Here is a 20,217-nt window from a genome sequence, read left to right on the forward strand (position 1 = left end):
GGTCGTATTTGGTACGAACGAAATATATTTGCCACCTTACATATGTTAATTTTTTAAAATGTCTTTAAATAGAATGCGATATATTTATGTTGTTTTATGTGTGCTTCTGTGTCAAACGCATTATTTTATGCTAAGAACAATAATAAAGTGTATAATGTGTATTTTATATATCATTATCAGAACTTATCATGCCAAAACTCTGCGAAACAAAAAATGTTATAGTTATATCAAATTTGTATTTTTTTAATAGAGAAAATACAACAGATATCAATAATCTAAGGACCTTTCTCTTTATTTTAAGATTTCAACCAGAATATAGTCATTTTTATTTATTATTTGCGTAAGGATCAGGGGAAGACAACTGTGTAACCAAAAGTGAACTAAACTTTTATTTTCATCATATTGTTTAAAGCTATATCTTCGAAAGAAACTGAGGCTGCTTTTCAGGTGTAAATATTAACGGGTTATATGGCGCATGACGCTACGTTCCGCCATTTTGTGGGTTATATGGCGCATGATGCTACGTTCCGCCATTTTGTAGGTACCAACCCATGTGAACAATGCGGAAATTGCGTAGATCACGTGATGACGTCGCGGAGGCCATTGAGGGTATAGGAAGTCTCAGTCTCTGTTGTCGAATTATTTAGTTTTGAAAGTCTTGCTACGCACAGAGTCTCTCTAAAAGTTCCGATACCACGGTGCACATCTACATGCACATAAACACAGTGTGTTTATGCGAGACCATTCGCTTCAGAATGTCTGAACTTTGACCTGCAACCTGGCGAACTGTGGGCGATATAGACCAATAGCTTGTTGCTACCTGCTACAGACCTGTGACGTGGCAACGAGCTATTGGTCTCGGCCTATGAGACTATGAAGGAGTCTAGCAGTTCGATGTGGGTAACATGACTGGATTTCGATTTCCGGACTTGCACGTAACTTATCCATCTTAAACACGCTTAGTTTAAGCCTAAACTTTTCAAACAGAATCTTTTATTTCAAGAAGTGTCCAAAACCTTTTTATCTTTCTGTTGAATTTGCATATAAATACAACAAGCACCATTTTTAAGCTCAGAAAGCTCCAACAAAATTATTTTCAAAAATCAAATTAATTAATGAAAGAAAGATAAAAAAAAGGTGCTGAAGTAGATATATAAATCTATTTGCACATCCAGACAGTTGTATTCAAACAAACTATACTCTTTAATGATCGTGACTACATTATTTAAACTACAGACGAATAGAGAGATTTATATAATCAATGTACTAATTTAAATCATTATTGCACACATTACCTAAATCTGTTATAGTCATTCTATAGAATAGACGAAGTAGGAAATCAAAAATTCATTTCGTACTCTCTTGAAGTATTTAGGCATTCTATAAATTGCCGAATTTCTCACTTTGCTGGTAACCTACACATTGCGTGTTAAAAATACTCGAGGTATTTATGTAACATACATATTACGGGTTAAAATACTCGAGGTATTTGGTTAACATATACATTGCGTGTTAAAATACTCGAGGTATTTAGGTAACACATATTACGGGTTAAAATACTCGAGGTATTTAAGTAACCTATACATTGCGTGTTAAAAATAGTCGAGGTATTTAGGTAACATACATATTACGGGTTAAAATACTCGAGGTATTTAGGTAATATGTATATTGCATGTTAAATATACTTGCGATATTTAGGTAATATATGAACTAAAAAAAAAAGCAATTAGATCTACAAATTCAGCTTACTGTCATCTTGTGCATCTTTTTTCTTTTTAGCTGTGAAGTAAAAGAAAAATGTGTTAGTTTTAAAAGTTGAAGGGTCTCCCTCAATATTAAACATAATTGCTTCTTATTTCAAACCTCGTGAAGGGACGACATGGGAAATGACATGGTTCGAACTTGGACCTGATGTCTGTCCGAATCAATCAACATTCGATTTCAAATGTAAAATTGTAAAAAAACAAAACAAAATAACAAACACTTTTGTTTTGTCACTTTGCAGAGCTCATATGACTAGTCTTATATCTGTCATGAACTGCATACTGGGCTCCAGAAAAAAAAAGTATATATATATATTGTTATGACATGATTAGGAAGTAGTTAGGAATTAGTTATTTGTTTCGGGAATAGGGTAAAGTTTTAATTAGCGACAAGTGACGTGACAGATCTTTTAAAAATAAGAACGCTCTAAACGACGCTAGAAGGAGGACGCTTATTGTAGAGTAGTAGACTTGAGTACGACATTATTGACATCGGACGATTCCCTTTTTGAGTATTAAACATATTTGTAGAACAACATATCAGCGTCGACTACATATTTGATTGTTTCGGCCTTTCGCCGGTGTTACTGAAGTGTTGAGTTCAGCGTTACCTACAGTCAGATCTACACTAGACAGATTGTCAAGAATCAACACCGCGCAGAGGTCTTAACAATATATATATATATATATATATATATATATATATATAAAATTCAACTAAAACTTATTAGAGATTTGCTCATTTTAACATTAGAAACTTGCCTTCCAAATTTTACTATCAAATTGCACATGCTGCTGTAGGCCGCACACATTACTGCCACTAGCGAGTAAATGTGTTTGTTTGTTTTTTGTTTGTTTTATTTTACAGTGGGGGTGGGGGTAATGTTCCATTGAAAATCACATTTTCTAATGGCAATGTCTTGAATTCCGAAGATTAAGGATGAGTGAAGTGTTTCACATGACTACACAAACCCAGTTGTGACCTGCATATTTTCCTGTATCTCGTCCAGACTAAGTCGTTGTCCGCTGGCGGTCTATTTAAGTTTTCTTTCCGTCTTGTGCGCCTGTCTTCAAATACTGGCTTTTCATGGAGTCTCAAATGTTTGTCTCGCAGCCTTTGAGAGAGCTTCCAACCGTCTCTCTCAGAGGCCGTCTGCTGCCACAGGTACTTTCCTCTATGCCAGTGACGGCGCAATGGCGCCTGAGTTGACCTATATAGCGCTTACGGGGGGGGGGGAACACATCTGTTACGCGTTATCCTTTAAGCTCACCAAAGAAGATCGCTTTTGGCATTGTGACAAGAGGGACAATAAGGGTGGCTACCTTTATTTTTTCGTCGTCTCCCGTGCGGGATAATTGTCAGATCCAGCGCTGCTGTCGAATGATAATCGCCTTTAATTAAAGTAAAAACTATTCTAAACGCTAGTAGAAAAAAATCTAGCCTCCGCTTAGACACCATTTCGAGAAATAAAATATTTAGGAAAGCTATAAAGATTTCAAACATTTATAAAAATATAGACTTGGGACACGATTTAAACCTTCCGCCAATGTATAGAGAATCGGTTGGGTTGAGGGTGCTATGTACTGTCGACCGTGTTCTAACCCTGGCGATGTTATCCACTGCGCCATCTTGCAGGACGTTTATGCTAGGACTTATGAATCGTCGTTCTTGAACCGCGTCGGAAATGCACACGAGAAAGCAGAGGAGAAAATACAAGGCACTGGTCCTCAAACAGGCGCAACTCTTTTATTAGCTATGCAATGGAAGGATGCCTGGACTTTCGTCAGTATGGTTGTGGGTTTGAACCCTCTAGCTGCCGCCGTCCTGATGGTGGTTTGAGTCTAGGAAGTAAAAATCTTCAGTTCTAAATGAACACCTGAGACGTGTATATGAAACAAAATAAAATGATTAATCAAATAAAAATGAGTTCATGTATAGACCCTAAAAATATCACATTTCACTAACCATCCATATCAGTCTTCTTCCCGCCTTGCCTTGTACCTACGGCCGTAAAGAAAAAAAATGAATTAGATAACTGTACCACACACTGCGTTGTCCTATATCATACACAGTATATTTATTTCATATATATTTAGGTGGGCAAATGAAACTAGATACGTACTACTAACACCACCAAAGTATCAATTACATTCATCTAGACTTCAGATCTAATACTACCCAGAGAAGCTGAGATTATCTAGATCTTCGTTCTACTAATGGATCCAGCTTGATTAAAGATCTAGTAGATCTAGTTAGGCCTATGGACTAGACCAGTGTTTCCCAAACTGTGCTCCGCGGAACCTGGAACCTGAATAGGTGTTCCACCAACTACTGGAATATTTAACTACTAGGCCGTCACGTGAATTAACGTCTCTAAAACAGAAATAATCACAGTGTTCCGCTAAGTACGCAGAATGCGCGGAGTATTCCATTATGGGAAAAAAGTTTGAGAAACGCTGGCCTGGGACTATATGAGATCTAAAAGTAATATCAAATAATGTCTTTCAGTCGACTGACTGCGGTTTGTTGATGGTCTGGGACTATATGAGATCTAAAAGTGATATCAAATAATGTCTTTCAGTCGACTGACTGCGGTTTGTTGATGGTCTGGGACTATATGAGATCTAAAAGTGATATCAAATAATGTCTTTCAGTCGACTGACTACGGTTTGTTGATGGTCTGGGACTATATGAGATCTAAAAGTGATATCAAATAATGTCTTTCAGTCGACTGACTACGGTTTGTTGATGGTCTGGGACTATATGAGATCTAAAAGTGATATCAAATAATGTCTTTCAGTCGACTGACTACGGTTTGTTGATGGTCTGGGACTATATGAGATCTAAAAGTGATATCAAATAATGTCTTTCAGTCGACTGACTGCGGTTTGTTGATACTCTGTAGTCTGTTATTTGTCTTCTCTCCTGCTTCCACTTTCACACCTCTGTTTATTATCTGAACTGTGACAGACAACCTCCGAGGCTTCATCAGAATGTATTCAGCCTGCACAACCAAAACCAACTGTGCAGCATTAGCCAGGGTCACATCAGAAACACGAGCACTACATAACAATGGTTACTTCCAAACTTGTGAGAGGCTATCTGACTAAGTCTCCGCTCATTTAATGTTAATATAATGTCATTTCAATCAGTATGTCAAATAGATTTTATTAGATATAGACCTAGAAGTCTTTTAGTAAAGCACTTTTAGAGGGGATATATTATTAGATGGCGTATATCTAGTTAAGATTTATATCAAGGCTACATCTGCTAATACAACTAGACTAGATCTGACTACTAGTCAATTTGTATAGATAATAATAAAAAAAGATAAAAATGTATCTGAAGATTAGATGTAGATATTTTATTATTCAAGTTAGTATGGAAACTAATATCGTTGATTTGACTTGATGGCTCTGCAAGACGAGGTGGAAACAAGAGTCGCCTTAACATTAAAACCACAGGGGCATAACCACGAATGGCAACTGACTTTCAGGGAAGTAACTGCATATTAGAAAATATCTTTGAAATCTTTTTTATAAAACTTATCTATCTAATATTGTGAACAAAACCATGTATACTTACTCAGTATAGGAGCATCTGGAATAAAATAAAATTTTTAATTTATTAATGGATCTGTAAAGCACATTTAAAGATCTGCGTGTCTTAGTGGTAAAACGCTTAGCTTCCGAACCGGGGGTCATGGGTTCGAAGACTGGGATTTTAATTTCGGGATCCTTAGTGTGCCTCCCAGCTTTAATGGGTACCTGACATTAGTTGGGCAAAAATAAAGGATTTGGTCGTTGCGCCAAATGATACACTTGTTAACTGTGGGTCACAGAAACAGATGGCCTTTTGCATCATCAGCCCATGGTCTGAAAGGGGGAACTTTACTTGTATATATTATTAGAGGCAAAGTTAACAAAAAAAAAAAAAAAGGAATGTCTCTGAATAACAAAATGATTAATGCGAAGATTAAAATAAATAACATTTCTAATTCCATTTCTATCAGCTTGTATTCAATTACATTCTTCTATTTTTTATTTGATCCTAGCATAAAAAATAACTATTATAAATCAGCTTCTTCTTCGTCCTCGTTCTCATTTTAATGTTGGAGCGTTCAGATGACTAGACCAATACATTGGATGAACTGCGCAGTTTCCAGATCAGGGAGCTCTCCCCATATAGTTGTCAGCGATTCTCAACATATTTGGTCCGCGACCCCCTTTTACAATTGCGTACTATGCGCCCCCCCCCTTCTCAACCGTAAAAGTCATGTTTTTGCTAATGTTATAAAATCGTAATCGCAATATAAATATCTGATATGAATTGTCCAAGCTGTATGTTTAATAACGAAACACTACATATTTCTTCTTATAACTAAATTACAAATAAATAAAATAATACCATAATTCCCTGCATTTATTCACTTTCATATCGCGTGATCACCATATTCATCTTTTAAACTTATGTGGCAATATGAAAGCATTACGGAGCGTAGTAAACATCCCCGGACCTGTATTCTACATTAGTTCAAACTTTTGCGACAGTTTGTAAAAAATATATCAACGTCATTATGAAAGTTGAGCTTATTTCTGTTTCACCAGATCACGAATCTTAAAGCAATCTTTACAATTTCAGAAACAATGTCGTCATCGGCATCAAGTCTACTTCTGTATCTGCATCAAGTCTACTTCTGTATCTGCATCAAGTCTACTTCTGTATCTGCATCAAGTCTACTTCTGTATCTGCATCAAGTCTACTTCTGTATCTGCATCAAGTCTACTTCTGTAGTTAACAACTTAGAAAATCCTGTTTCGCAAAGACATGTTGTTGGAAATTGAACTCCTATGTAAGATGACAAAGATGTCTCACGGGATATTTTCTGTACTTCATTCACCGTTATAAAGTGCTTCCAACTGTGTCTTTTTTTCTTCTGAGGACCAGCAAATAATAACTTTCAATGGCTGTTATCTTTTGTTTATTTTATTTGCCAGCATTAAATTGAGCATTCGTGACTCAGTGTACATTTCAAATGCTGTGTGTCGTTGTCGGCAAAGCTGATCTGTTTGATCTCAAAATGACTTTTAGATTGCGCGGACTCACAAGACTCAATCAAGTTCCGCTATCCCTAACCCGGCCCAGTGTACCTTATCCTGGCCACTCTTCAAGACAATTGTGTTGGATTGGCAGTTGATGGGGAAATTCACACTAGGTCAACATCAAAACACTAACATGGTTATTATGTTCATTATGTTTTGGACACTTACATTTACTGCACACACTCTCTGACAGCATGGTGGCTAAAAAACAAAGAAAGGTAAATGATTACTTGGAACTGTGTAGCAAGAAGATCTCATAAAATGGTAATGTTAAATCTTATCGAGATTATATTTACATAAATAAGATTATTACGTCCTACGCATTTCATGTGTCAATCTAGTCATGTTCATCAATGACTTAAACTCTGCTAAGTCGTTAGTTTTCCTGGCTATTTCAGGTCTCCTAATCAAATGGAATTTCAAAGGCAAGAAGGAGCGTTTGTTTACAAAAAAGCTCCCGGAGTTTTGCATTTCGTTTTGCGAGCTAAACAACACAGCTAAAGGGTTAAGAACTCTATTTAGTTAGATGAGGACTATATGATGGGCTTCAAGCCTAAAGTTTGAGGACTCTATGATGGGCTTCAAGCATAAAGTTTGAGGACTCTATGATGGGCTTCAAGCCTAAAGTTTGAGGACTCTATGATGGGCTTCAAGCCTAAAGTTTGAGGACTCTATGATGGGCTTCAAGCCTAAAGTTTGAGGACTCTATGATGGGCTTCAAGCCTAAAGTTTGAGGACTCTATGATGGGCTTCAAGCCTAAAGTTTGAGGACTCTATGATGGGCTTGAAGCCTAAAGTTTGAGGACTCTATGATGGGCTTCAAGCATAAAGATATGTGAATTTAATGACAGTGTTAAAAAGAGTCATGAGCAAAGCTAGATCGTAGATTGTATAACGACTACACATGCTACAGATTCTGTCAAACAGAATAGCTATACCATGGCTTACCTGGAGACCAATCATTATAATAGCCCTGACCTGTGAAGTGGCAACCTGCGGTCAGTGGAGACCAGAGAGATGCCGGTCCATTTTTTTCACGTTTTCCAACCAGCTTATGTATGGATGACCCTACCTTCATTCTCCCTTCACTAAATTTTGAAGGATGACCTTGATAGTGAGTCATGTCTTACACTATGACCGAACCAGCTCAGCTTTCCTCTCTGTTATGTAATCATGTAATCCAGAGTGTTGTAAAAGTACACATAGCTCTGTACGACGCGGCAACGTGCTATTGGTCTAAACTGCCCACAGGTTGTGACGTTGACGGTCAGTGTTCAGGCCTTCTTTAACGGATGGTCTCGCCACAAGACACAGAGATCAAGATATTAAGACAAAGACATCAAGATATTAAGACACAGACATCAAGATATTAAGACACAGACATCAAGATATTAAGACACAGACATCAAGATATTAAGACACAGACATCAAGATATTAAGACACAGACATCAAGATATTAAGACACAGACATCAAGATATTAAGACACAGACATCAAGATATTAAGACACAGACATCAAGATATTAAGACACAGACATCAAGATATTAAGACACAGACATCAAGATATTAAGACACAGACATCAAGATATTAAGACACAGACATCAAGATATTAAGACACGGACATCAAGATATTAAGACACAGACATCAAGATATTAAGACACAGATATCAAGATATTAAGACACAGACATCAAGATGTTAAGACACAGACATCAAGATGTTAAGACACAGACATCAAGATGTTAAGACACAGACATCAATATATTAAGACACAGACACCAAGATATTAAGACACAGACACCAAGATATTAAGACACAGACACCAAGATATTAAGACACAGATACCAAGATATTAAGACACAGATACCAAGATATTAAGACACAGACACCAAGATATTAAGACACAGATACCAAGATATTAAGACACAGATACCAAGATATTAAGACACAGACATCAAGATATTAAGACACAGACACCAAGATATTAAGACACAGACATCAAGATATTAAGACACAGACATCAAGATATTAAGACACAGACACCAAGATATTAAGACACAGACATCAAGATATTAAGACACAGACATCAAGATATTAAGACACAGACATCAAGATATCTTTGAAGCCCCGCATTCAAGGTGGAGCTCTGATACAGTCAAGGTATTAAAATCGTAATCCATTTAGCGAGCGATTTCACGTACACCAGGTGGCGCTAGTAGCTGTTGTGAAGAGATTCTACACCATCATTGACACATTTTTTTTTTTTCAAAAAAAGTCAGTCGAAACCATTGTGTCACTCGTGGGTGGCATGTTGATAGTTGATAACTAATAACTTGATAACTATGACACTAAATCTTACACATAGAATCTGTTCCAAAGATTGAACTACTGCCTTCTTCTAGCAAGCTTAAGGCTGTAAATAGATTTGAAAAAAGTTTTTAGATTCATTTCATTGTCTCACATATACACAGAGTAAGAGAGAGAGAGAGAGAGATAGAGTGTGTGTGCGTGCGTGTGTGTGTGTGTGTGTTTGAGAGAGAGTGTGTGTAAGAGATAGAGTGTTTGAGAGAGAGAGAGAGAGAGAACGTGTGTGTGTGAGAGAGAGACAGAGAGAGAGCCGAATTAGGAGGTCTGGAAGATATGGGGTAACGATGGAGCGGAGGCCCCTAATTATATTTTTTTTTCGAAAAAAAAAAAAACAATATATTTTTCCATCAAGTCTATCAAGCCTTCGAAAAGAATATTCCAAAAAAATTAAATTATTTCAACAAAAAAGGTAGCAATGTATTCAAGTATAATACAGCTAATTAAAAAAAACAACTCATTAACGAGTGAAATTTTGCGATTTTGTTTTCCTATGAGAATTCGTTGAATTTTTTCGCTGAAATCTTAATCGCTGAAAACAAAAAAAAAGGGGGGGGGGGGGGCCGTTTGTGGGTCCTCTCTTTTTTTTTTTTTGAGTCCATGCAGGGAATTTGAAATAAAGTGGAATCAATAACGAATTTTTCAAAAATCAATATGGGTACAGATATGCTACTGATTTGAATTTTTTTTTTTTTTTTTTGGAGGTGGATGGAGCATGGATGGTCAAGTCAGAGGTAAGCTTGTTACCGCCTCGGAGGACAGTTGTTTGAGTTCTGGTCTGAGACTATCTATGTTTCAACATATTTCTGTTTACCTTCTTCTCTCCCTTACATGTCGTGTTTAATCATCGTCTCTGTCACATCTTCTTCACCTTTTTATATATATATATTTTAAACCACGGAACTATGATCGTACACACAGCCTATACGTAAAATATGTCATAGTCTCTGTTAAGCCAACCCAGGCTGAAGGATGTACAATTAGATGCATACCCTGCATTTCCCTGCAGAAATCATGTGTGTCTTCATAGCTTTTATGAGCTCGAAAACTTACTCCCAAAATAGACCCTAAAACTTACACGCAAGCATCTTCCGAAAGTTGGTGAGCATTCAGTGTGTCGTCTTTTGCATTGTTTCGTGTGTCTATTCACCCATTCTCCCTGTTATTATTTTCCATGTTCCGGAGGAATTATTCATTTTACGTATCAAACTTCAATATCAGAAATTATTTTATTTGGTATAGAATTAAAGGGGAATACATGCTCTTTGTACATAACACAAATTAATGTTTATAAAATTCAAAAAAAAAAAAAAAAAATAAAGTGGTCAAATCAACGATAGTATCGTCAATTAGAAGAGAAAGAGTTAATTTCAGCGTATTTCTCCTTATTTATTGTTTTCAGTTTCTTACGTACGCTATTCTTTTATTTCCATTATATCGCCAACACATTTCTTTATATGGCATAGTCTTCTTTTTCTCAAGTATTTTTTTTGTGTGTTAATAGCGGAAAGTAAAAGGCATCTTGTAAGTATAAGCGTATTGCGGATTAATACAATTATAGTGTGGACAAAGTCCTACTGCTTACCTTCCAGCTCGCCTTCGGTTATTTTTCTCCTGAGTAAGATTTCTTTTGGTTTACCTGAAGGTCAAATAAATCAAGGTCATTTACATTTGCTTAGTGCGCCTGACACTGATACGTAATTATAATGATAAATAAGAGAAGGAGTTCGCCTGTAAACTTACCTTGATCTTTCATAGACATGTGTCTCAGTGATCTTGTTTTACTCTCGCGTTTAAAGAGACTTCCTGCTGAGAGGGAAAGACGAATGTTAACTCATTAACTGCTGACATATAGATTGTGTATATCTTTTAATCTCTCAACCTTAAATGTTCTACTTCATATGAAATCGTCTGATCAGGCTGAACTGCACCCTAGCAACACAGATCTAATCAACCAAGTATGGTACGAAAATTTTCAGTCGTAAATTTATTTAGAGAAGTCCTAGCCAAAGGGAGTGCTCTTTATAATTTAGAAATCTAAGCGCATATTTGTATATGCATGCAATCAATGACATTAGTTACGGTATAAGAAAAGTCAGTTTTTTTTTTTTTTTCAAATGAACGGTACATGTTACTGTTAGGTACTTCTTGAAAACAGATATTCTTGAAAACAGATATTCTTGAAAACAAACAGATATTCTTGAAAACAAACAGATATTCTTGAAAACAGATATTCTTGAAAACAGATATTCTTGAAAACAGATATTCTTGAAAACAGATATTTGACTCTTCAGCAGGGCATGCCTGTCCTTTCATATAGGTCTTATCTTATAACATTCAAGGGTTACTTAAAAAAAAAAAAAAGATTATTCCGTGCTTAGCGTACTCGTAGTTCAATTTAGTCATGCTTGTTAATTTAAATTCCTGGCTGACTCAGGCAACCCACCCCACGCTCTACTAGCACTAGGGAAGAAGGAGCATTTGAACTAATTTGTCCTAGCATATGGAACGAGAAATGTGCCTTTCCTGTGGAATCTGTATCATTGTGTGTTTCTGAGTATTAATTTTGTGTTTGTATTTGAAGATTATGGTTAAGAGTTTTATGCATAATTGCTATTTTACTTTTAAGTCTTCTATCCTGAAACGTCAACAAAGAGGCTGTACAACACTTAGTCCACAGAAATTTCGAAAGATTTGTGCAACTTGTTTTTTTGTCCCAAAATTTAACCAAAAAAAAATAATAATAAAAATATGTTCATAATGTGCGTAATGATTATATTAAAATACTAAGAGATGTTCAATGTTAATTAATGTCATCTTCTTTTCAATACATTATTGAAGCATGCATCAAGATTCTGTTTTAGTAACTTCTATGGATACTATTTACTAAATAGAATATAATATTTTTCTCAATATAAATAATTTACATTCCCATTGTTACCTTGGGCACTATCTTTTTTTTTTCACCATTTCACAAATCCATCAATGAACCCAGATTTATCAATAAAATTTCTTTGACCTTTTATAAAGACTTACCTCTCCTGAAGTTGTTTTTTTTTTATAATAAAAAGTAGTGCATTAAAAACAACGGCTTAAATAATAAATTCTACAAATAAAACGGACCACTTTCTAAAGACAAAAAGTAGCCGTTGAACCAGAAGTTTGAAAGATCTCAAATATCTTTTCTAGTTTTTTTGCAATGTAAGCGTGACAGTCGGACGGACGGACACACAAACTAAACAAAACTAATAGCGGCTTTCCCCCCCCCCCCCGCTAGTACATGAAAACAATGTAGATAATTGTAAAATTAATTTAATGAAAGAAATACACGATTCTATGTGAAGTGGAAAACTTTTCAGAGAAAGAAAGCTACGTACACTTGTACGAATACAATTCTAAAAAATATAATTTTTTTTTAGGGGTGGTGGGTAGGGGTTAAGGATCGGGTAAGAAAAACAAATTATCAAACCAAAATGATACCTTTTAAAAACTTTCATTGACACTTTAAACTCACCGTTAGTAGCTTCTTTCGTTTGAAGTTTCTTTTTCTTTCCTGTTATCTCTGGTATAGGAAATACATCCGGTGCTGTGGAAGCATTTCAAAGTATCACTAGACTAGCAGAGAACAAATGAAAGGTTTTGGAATTATTGAGGCGATTGTTATGCGAGTCAAGCATCTATTTTATTTCTTTGAACCATCCAACTTGGTCCGAATGACCTACCGAATGACCTACCAAATGACGTAATAAATGACCTATCGTCGTTCCATTAACGATATTTGCGTAAAAATCCTGAAAATTTCGTGTTTTTTTTTTCAATTTTGTCCTGTTAGTAACTTGGTCTAGATCTGCACACTCGTCTTCCACATCAAGCTGTTCCCGCTGGCTACTAGACCTGGTCCGTTTGGCTATAAAACTTAGTTCTGGAGACGTGGACACCATTCTTAAAGTGCTGTTGTACGGGAGGTCCGTGGCTCTTTATCAAACTAACTATTTTATTTTTCACACACACAAACACACAGTCATATACAAACACACTCACACACACCATTTCGTTCATACAGTAAAAAAAAAATAAGGCTTCTCAAACGATTTCTATAGATGATGCCAATTTACTTACAGACGATAGAGACCCTTTGTCTGCCTTTCTTCTCCAATGCCTTGGCCTTCACTGACAGTGTAGAAAAACATAGTTAAGACAAATATGAATAATGATGAAGATGATGATATTTAGTAATGTAATAGTGTGTACTTTGAGTACATGCAGAACACAAACAAATTCTACCTATAACCAAATCCAGGAAGAAGACAAAATCTGTGCAGAGAGACATAAATTACTTACGGAAGGCTCTCAGTTCGTCTTCTAAGAAGCTTGTCCGTGCCCATCCTTTCTTTGAGTTCCCTGAAACAGAACAGAGAACCCTCGCTCAGCTTTACACAGTACTCATGAAAATAGTGTGCTAAAAGTAGAGTGCTAAAAGTAGTGTTCTAAAAGTAGTGTGCTAAAGGTATAGTGCTAAAAGTAGAGTGCTAAAGGTAGAGTGCTAAAGGTATTGTGCTAAAAGTAGAGTGCTAAAGGTAGTGTACTAAAAATAGAGTGATAAAGGTATTGTGCTAAAAGTAGAGTGCTAAAGGTAGTGTGCTAAAGGTAGAATGCTAAAAGTAGAGTGCTAAAGGTAGAGTGCTGAAAGTAGAGTGCTAAAGGTAGTGTGCTAAATGTAGTGTGCTAAAGGTAGTGTGCTAAAAGTAGAGTGCTAAAGGTAGAGTGCTGAAAGTAGAGTGCTAAAGGTAGTGAGTGTACTAAAAGTAGACTGCTTAAGGTAGTGTGCTAAAGGTAGTGTGCTAAAAGTAGAGTGCTAAAGGTAGTGTGCTAAAGGTAGAGTGCTGAAAGTAGAGTGCTAAAGGTAGTGAGTGTGCTAAAAGTAGAGTGCTTAAGGTAGTGTGCTAAAAGTAGAGTGCTAAAGGTAGTGTGCTAAAAGTAGTGTGCTAAAGGTAGTGTGCTAAAGGTAGTGTACTAAAGGTAGTGTGCTAAAGGTAGTGTGCTAAAGGTAGTGTGCTAAAAGTAGAGTGCTAAAGGTAGTGTGCTAAAAGTAGAGTGCTAAAGGTAGTGTGCTAAAGGTAGTGTGCTAAAGGTAGTGTGTTAAAAGTAGTGTGCTAAAGGTAGTGTGCTAAAGGTAGTGTACTAAAGGTAGTGTGCTAAAAATTAAAGGGCAGCTTAAAAAGGTTTGCGTAGTGTGGTAATAGTAGTAGCTCAAATGCAGTTTTGCTGAAAAGCAGCGTGCAAAAAGTAGTGTGCTAAAAAGTAATGTGCCAAACAGGTCCAGCTGTAAAGTAAATATGAAGGACGAAAATGACCAGGACAAACATTCACAATGGTTCAGCCCCAAACTACTAGCCAACCTTTGGAAAACATTGTATTTGATAAGTCCAGTACATGAGTTAACCCACAAAATGACCAGACAAAATATCCACCATGTTTCAGCCCTAAACTACCAGCCGACCTTTGGAAAACATTCAATAAATATGACCAGTAAAAGAATTTTACTTACAAAATATATTTTCAAGTCTTTGCACCTCACTGTCATCCAAGATTGACAAAACTGAAAAGTACATATAAAGATTATTCATCTTTTCTTAATCTACTCGGAGAGTTCAAAAGTATTTAATATACGTGCCAATAGGTAGATCAATAGATTTATTTAAAGACATTATATACACTTTGTATTTCAAACTTTATCTCTAGAAATCAATATATGATTCTGGACTAGTGTACTACTGTATCTTTCAATTAGTGCAAGGTAATAAAATAAATGTATATTTTCACAAAGCTTATGTTAGTTCACATTGTCTGGTGGGATTCTCGAACACGTTTTTTTTTCTCCCACTTCCCGATTCTCGGATAAAGTTGAAACTCTGCACAATTGTTTAGTGTCAATGACAACACGCCAATCATTTTTTAAAAAAAACTAATTAATTAATTATTGGTAATCAATTTAAATATATAGAAAAAAGGGGAGAAAAACCTTCTAGTGTTAATTAAACAGAATGGACAGTGCTCTCCCCTCGCGCGGTATAACTTTTTGTTTTCTCAATATTTTGCTTGTTTTTTTTAATTTGGACTACCGATGATTGTTTCAGTTGTCAGGTATTAAAGCGAAATTTTATATTACTCTCTTTTGTTCGACTCCTACAATAGTGAGAGTTAAATATATGGACAGGTTAATCAATAAACCCAGTGTCTTACAGGGTATACTGCATACTTCAAATGTATCAACATCAAACAAGTATAAATTTGCAGAAACAACATTAAGCTTCCAGTGGAACTCAATAGAGTTAAAATTTATATATGCATTTTCAGTCAAAGACTTTAGTTCTTGCCTATTGCAAAAGCTAATTTTGAAGAAGGTAAGATGATAAGCGGAGCGTGTCAATAAGTGTCAAGCTTCATGTTAAGTTTTCTTCTGTAAATCTGTTATTGCTATCTAGTATGTAAATCCACATGTAAGGAGTAGATATGCATGATGAATGTAAGTCCGAAATGGAAATCCAAACCGTTTGACCAATCCTGAAAACATTTGGCATGAATGTTCATTAAATCGCGGCAGAGACCCTGATGCATATTATTATTTTCATCTGATCAAGAACTAGCTTCATAGAATTGGATATTGGGTCATAAGATTTAAATACAAAGATATACCACAACACTACTTCGTAATGACAATGACACATTTATTACATGATTTAAACATCTTGGACCTACTTACTGTCAGACCGTATTTTATGCAGAGAAGTTGCACGCCCTTGAAATCTCCTTTTTGATCGTAGACCTGAAATTTAACATTATGACAGTTACAACTTCTTTGAAGACAGTTACAACTTCTTTTAAGACAGTTACAACTTCTTTTAAGACAGTTACAACTTCTTTTAAGACAGTTACAACTTCTTTTAAGACAGTTACAACTTCTTTTATGACAAATACAACTTCTTTTATGACAAATACAACTTCTTGTATGACAAATACAACTTCTTTTTTACCATTAAAACTTCTTTTAAGACAGTTACAACTTCTTTTATGACAGTTACAACTTATTTTATGACAGTTACAACTTCTTTTATGACAGTTACAACTTTTTTTTGACCATTACAACTTCTTTTTGACCATTACAACTTCTTTTATGACAGTTACAACTTCTTTTATGACGTTGCAACTTCTTTTATGACGTTACAATTTCTTTTATGACGTTACAATTTCTTTTATGACATTTACAACTTCTTTTATGAAAGTAACAACTTCTTTTATGACGTTACAATTTCTTTTATGACGTTACAATTTCTTTTATGACAGTTACAACTTCTTTTATGACGTTACAATTTCTTTTATGAAAGTAACAACTTCTTTTATGACAGTTACAACTTCTTTTATGACGTTACAATTACTTTTATGAAAGTAACAACTTCTTTTATGACAAATACAACTTCTTTTTTACCATTAAAACTTCTTTTATGACAGTTACAACTTCTTTTTGACCATTACAACTTCTTTTTGACCATTACAACTTCTTTTATGACAGTTACAACTTCTTTTATGACGTTGCAACTTCTTTTATGACGTTACAATTTCTTTTATGACGTTACAATTTCTTTTATGACAGTTACAACTTCTTTTATGACGTTGCAACTTCTTTTATGACCTTACAACTTCTTTTATGAAAGTAACAACTTCTTTTATGAAAGTAACAACTTCTTTTATGAAAGTAACAACTTCTTTTATGAAAGTAACAACTTCTTTTATGAAAGTAACAACTTCTTTTATGACGTTACAACTTCTTTTATGACGTTACAACTTCTTTTATGAAAGTAACAACTTCTTTTATGACAGTTACAACTTCTTTTATGACGTTTTAACTTCTTTTATGACGTTTTAACTTCTTTTATGACCTTACAACTTCTTTTATGACGTTACAACTTCTTTTATGACCTTACAACTTCTTTTATGACGTTGCAACTTCTTTTATGACGTTGCAACTTCTTTTATGACAGTTACAGCTTCTTTTATGACCTTACAACTTCTTTTATGACGTTGCAACTTCTTTTATGACGTTGCAACTTCTTTTATGACCTTAAAACTTCTTTTATGACGTTACAACTTCTTTTATGACCTTACAACTTCTTTTATGACGTTGCAACTTCTTTTATGACAGTTACAGCTTCTTTTAGACAGAAATTGCTTGTGCTCAAATGTCTATATAACACAGCAACTCCCGAGTAACATTCCGCGTTATATACTTTAGTACAGGGATGCCAAAAATACAGCAGCGAGCGACATACGGTCTGTGACTCGGTGCCCTCCGTATCATCGAAATGTGGGCACAAAGTTTGGAAACTCATCAATAATTAAACCATTATCTTTTCTCGCGTTGGGGCTGTGCGTCATAAACTTTTCTTAGATGGATTTCATTCCTTGTTTTGTATTACTGAATTCATGTTCATTTTTTTTATGTATTTATGTATTATATTTAATTTATGTTATGTTTCAATTATGTTCAGGTGACATGAGTTCATAACTGTTCTAAATCCTTGGAAATTTCCGCTCCTGTCTTGAGCTGGCCGTATTATAGACATTGTGTAAGCAATTCAAGGCATTTGTTCTGTATTTTGGATATTAATCGGTTGTTATCAACGCAAGTAAATCAAGATTTAGATTGATTATCGATTACTTGTTGCAGTATGCAACATGAAGCAAGCGAATTGTAATTATCCATTCTAATTCCCGCCAGAAGCTTAATAATAGCAAATGTTCCTCCAAGGATTCAAACTCACTAAATGTTCCTCCAAGGATTCAAACCCACGAAATGTTCCTCCAAGGATTCAAACCCATGAAATGTTCCTCCAAGGATTCAAACCCATGAAATGTTCCTCCAAGGATTCAAGCCCACGAAGTGTTCCTGCAAGGATTAAAACCCACGAAATGTTCCTCCAAGGATTCAAACCCACGAAATGTTCCTCCAAGGATTCAAACCCACGAAATGTTCCTCCAAGGATTCAAACCCACGAAATGTTCCTCCAAGGATTCAAACCCACGAAATGTTCTTTCAAGGATTCAAACCCATGAAATGTTCCTCCAAGGATTCAAACCCACGAAATGTTCCTCCAAGGATTTAAACCCACAAAATGTTCCTCCAAGGATTCAAACCCACGAAATGTTCCTCCAAGGATTTAAACCCACGAAATGTTCCTCCAAGGATTAAAACCCACGAAATGTTCCTCCAAGGATTCAAACCCACGAAATGTTCCTGCTAGGATTCCAACCCACGAAATGTTCCTCCAAGGATTCAGATCCACGAAATGTTCTTTCAAGGATTCAAACCCACGAAATGTTTCTGCAAGGATTCAAACCCACGAAATGTTCTTTCAAGGATTCAAACCCACGAAATGTTCTTTCAAGGATTCAAACCCATGAAATGTTTCTGCAAGGATTAAAACCCACGAAATGTTTCTGCAAGGATTAAAACCCACGAAATGTTCCTGCAAGGATTCAAACCCACGAAATGTTCCTGCAAGGATTCAAAACCACTCATTTTTTTATACCTACTAAATGTACCATGTGAAAAGAAATGTCTTTTTCATTTAACACGACAAAATGAAATGATAGGAAAGAAAAAATAGATATAGCTTCTATCTAGAACACATTTATTATATGATGTAAAGATTTATTATTATTATTATTATTAAAGAAACATTCTTCGTAAGACACTTTGACTTGGGTTAGGTTTTCGTTTCTTTGAGGGAAAGGGAATCAAGACCACTGACTCAGAAGAGTATCCGTTAAGGGTCGAGTATTCAACCTTTAATTACTCTTGGTTCGAATCTTGATGAAGACTAGGATTTTCAGGCTGCCCCTGAGTCCACCCATAGGAGGTTGGTCGTTGTGCTGGCCACATGACACCGTTGGCTAAAGAAACAGATGATCTTAACATCATCTGCTTTATAGGTCGCTAGGTCTGAAAGGGGAACTTTACTTTACTATGACCCTTGACCGAAAGGAAGGATTTTGCCCAGAGATTAGAAATGTGAGATTTGTTTTTTTTTTTACCAGCGATTTGTCTGTAGGTCTTCCATCTACTGCAAGATCATTGATCTCATCCCTTAATAGTGACTCACTACTCCTTTAGCCGAGCCCTTTTCCTCATAAGGCTAAACCTATTGTTGGAATTTTCTCAATGTTTCTTACAAAGTATCACCAATGAATTTGAGATGTCTGCGACAGCAGCATCCCCCTCCACCCACGAGGAACAATCTAGCAAGCCTTTCGAACATTCTGTTTATGTGAAATGGGCTTTCACGAGAACGTACTCTGTAAGCCCATTTTATGCCACGAGCCCTCTTCCTCTTGGCTCATCCATCGACTAATTGTGGATGTCTTCACCAGTGCGCCACGCCGAGGCCGGATAAAATGATCTCCCACTCACCTAGAGGGTATGTCGCGTCAGACAGGATGTTTCTGATATGACTGGCGGAGGGGGACAGTATCGTCTGGTGGATCTGTGGGATGAGAGCCTCAGGAGGAACGTCCTTCTGACACGTATGTCTTTCTTGAGCATTCTGATCAGTGGGAGATATCTGTCGAGACAAATGTGGATAAAGGGAACTATCAAATCCTGACAGCTGGTCTGCAAGTAGCTTAGAAGTTAGATAACCTTTAACCTTAAATCATTGGGGAAAAAAAGCTAAATTTAGAAAATTCATGCCTACATGTTCATAAGCATTTCAAAATAAAGTAACTGACATTTTTTTATATTTCTTTTGTACAGTGCATCTTTTACTCACTGACATTCTCAATCTCTTTAGGGGACTTGAAAAGGAGGGGGGTATCTGGGAGAGGGTTTTCGTGCTGCCTTTAGGCGTTCAGTAAACAAAAATGAGCTCTACTTGATAGGTAGATTGGCGGTTTATGCTACTGTTTTATAACTTTTGGATGTTCCTTTAG

The 20,217-nt window shown here is 35.9% G+C and overlaps 1 protein-coding gene across 4 annotated transcripts in view; it reads right to left on the minus strand.

The window, feature by feature from the left end:
• Positions 1-20,217, minus strand: part of LOC106068585 (trichohyalin-like) — a 69,916-nt gene that overhangs the window by 45,597 nt on the left and 4,102 nt on the right. For 2 of the 4 annotated variants that reach the window (XM_056014189.1, XM_056014186.1), the window contains exons 3-15: positions 19,700-19,850; positions 15,995-16,057; positions 14,780-14,830; positions 13,573-13,632; positions 13,351-13,401; positions 12,746-12,817; positions 10,975-11,040; positions 10,817-10,870; positions 9,227-9,280; positions 7,035-7,067; positions 5,350-5,364; positions 3,730-3,765; positions 1,750-1,779 (exon numbers count right to left, since the gene is read on the minus strand). In XM_056014189.1, coding sequence (XP_055870164.1) covers positions 1,750-1,779; positions 3,730-3,765; positions 5,350-5,364; positions 7,035-7,067; positions 9,227-9,280; positions 10,817-10,870; positions 10,975-11,040; positions 12,746-12,817; positions 13,351-13,401; positions 13,573-13,632; positions 14,780-14,830; positions 15,995-16,057; positions 19,700-19,850 — 736 coding nt within the window. The remainder of the gene's footprint in view (positions 1-1,749; positions 1,780-3,729; positions 3,766-5,349; positions 5,365-7,034; positions 7,068-9,226; positions 9,281-10,816; positions 10,871-10,974; positions 11,041-12,745; positions 12,818-13,350; positions 13,402-13,572; positions 13,633-14,779; positions 14,831-15,994; positions 16,058-19,699; positions 19,851-20,217) is intronic. The other 2 variants (XM_056014188.1, XM_056014190.1) reach the window with 2 other exon arrangements.

This window comes from Biomphalaria glabrata, chromosome 16, assembly GCF_947242115.1.
Source record: "Biomphalaria glabrata chromosome 16, xgBioGlab47.1, whole genome shotgun sequence".
Classification (NCBI taxonomy): Eukaryota; Metazoa; Mollusca; class Gastropoda; family Planorbidae; genus Biomphalaria; species Biomphalaria glabrata.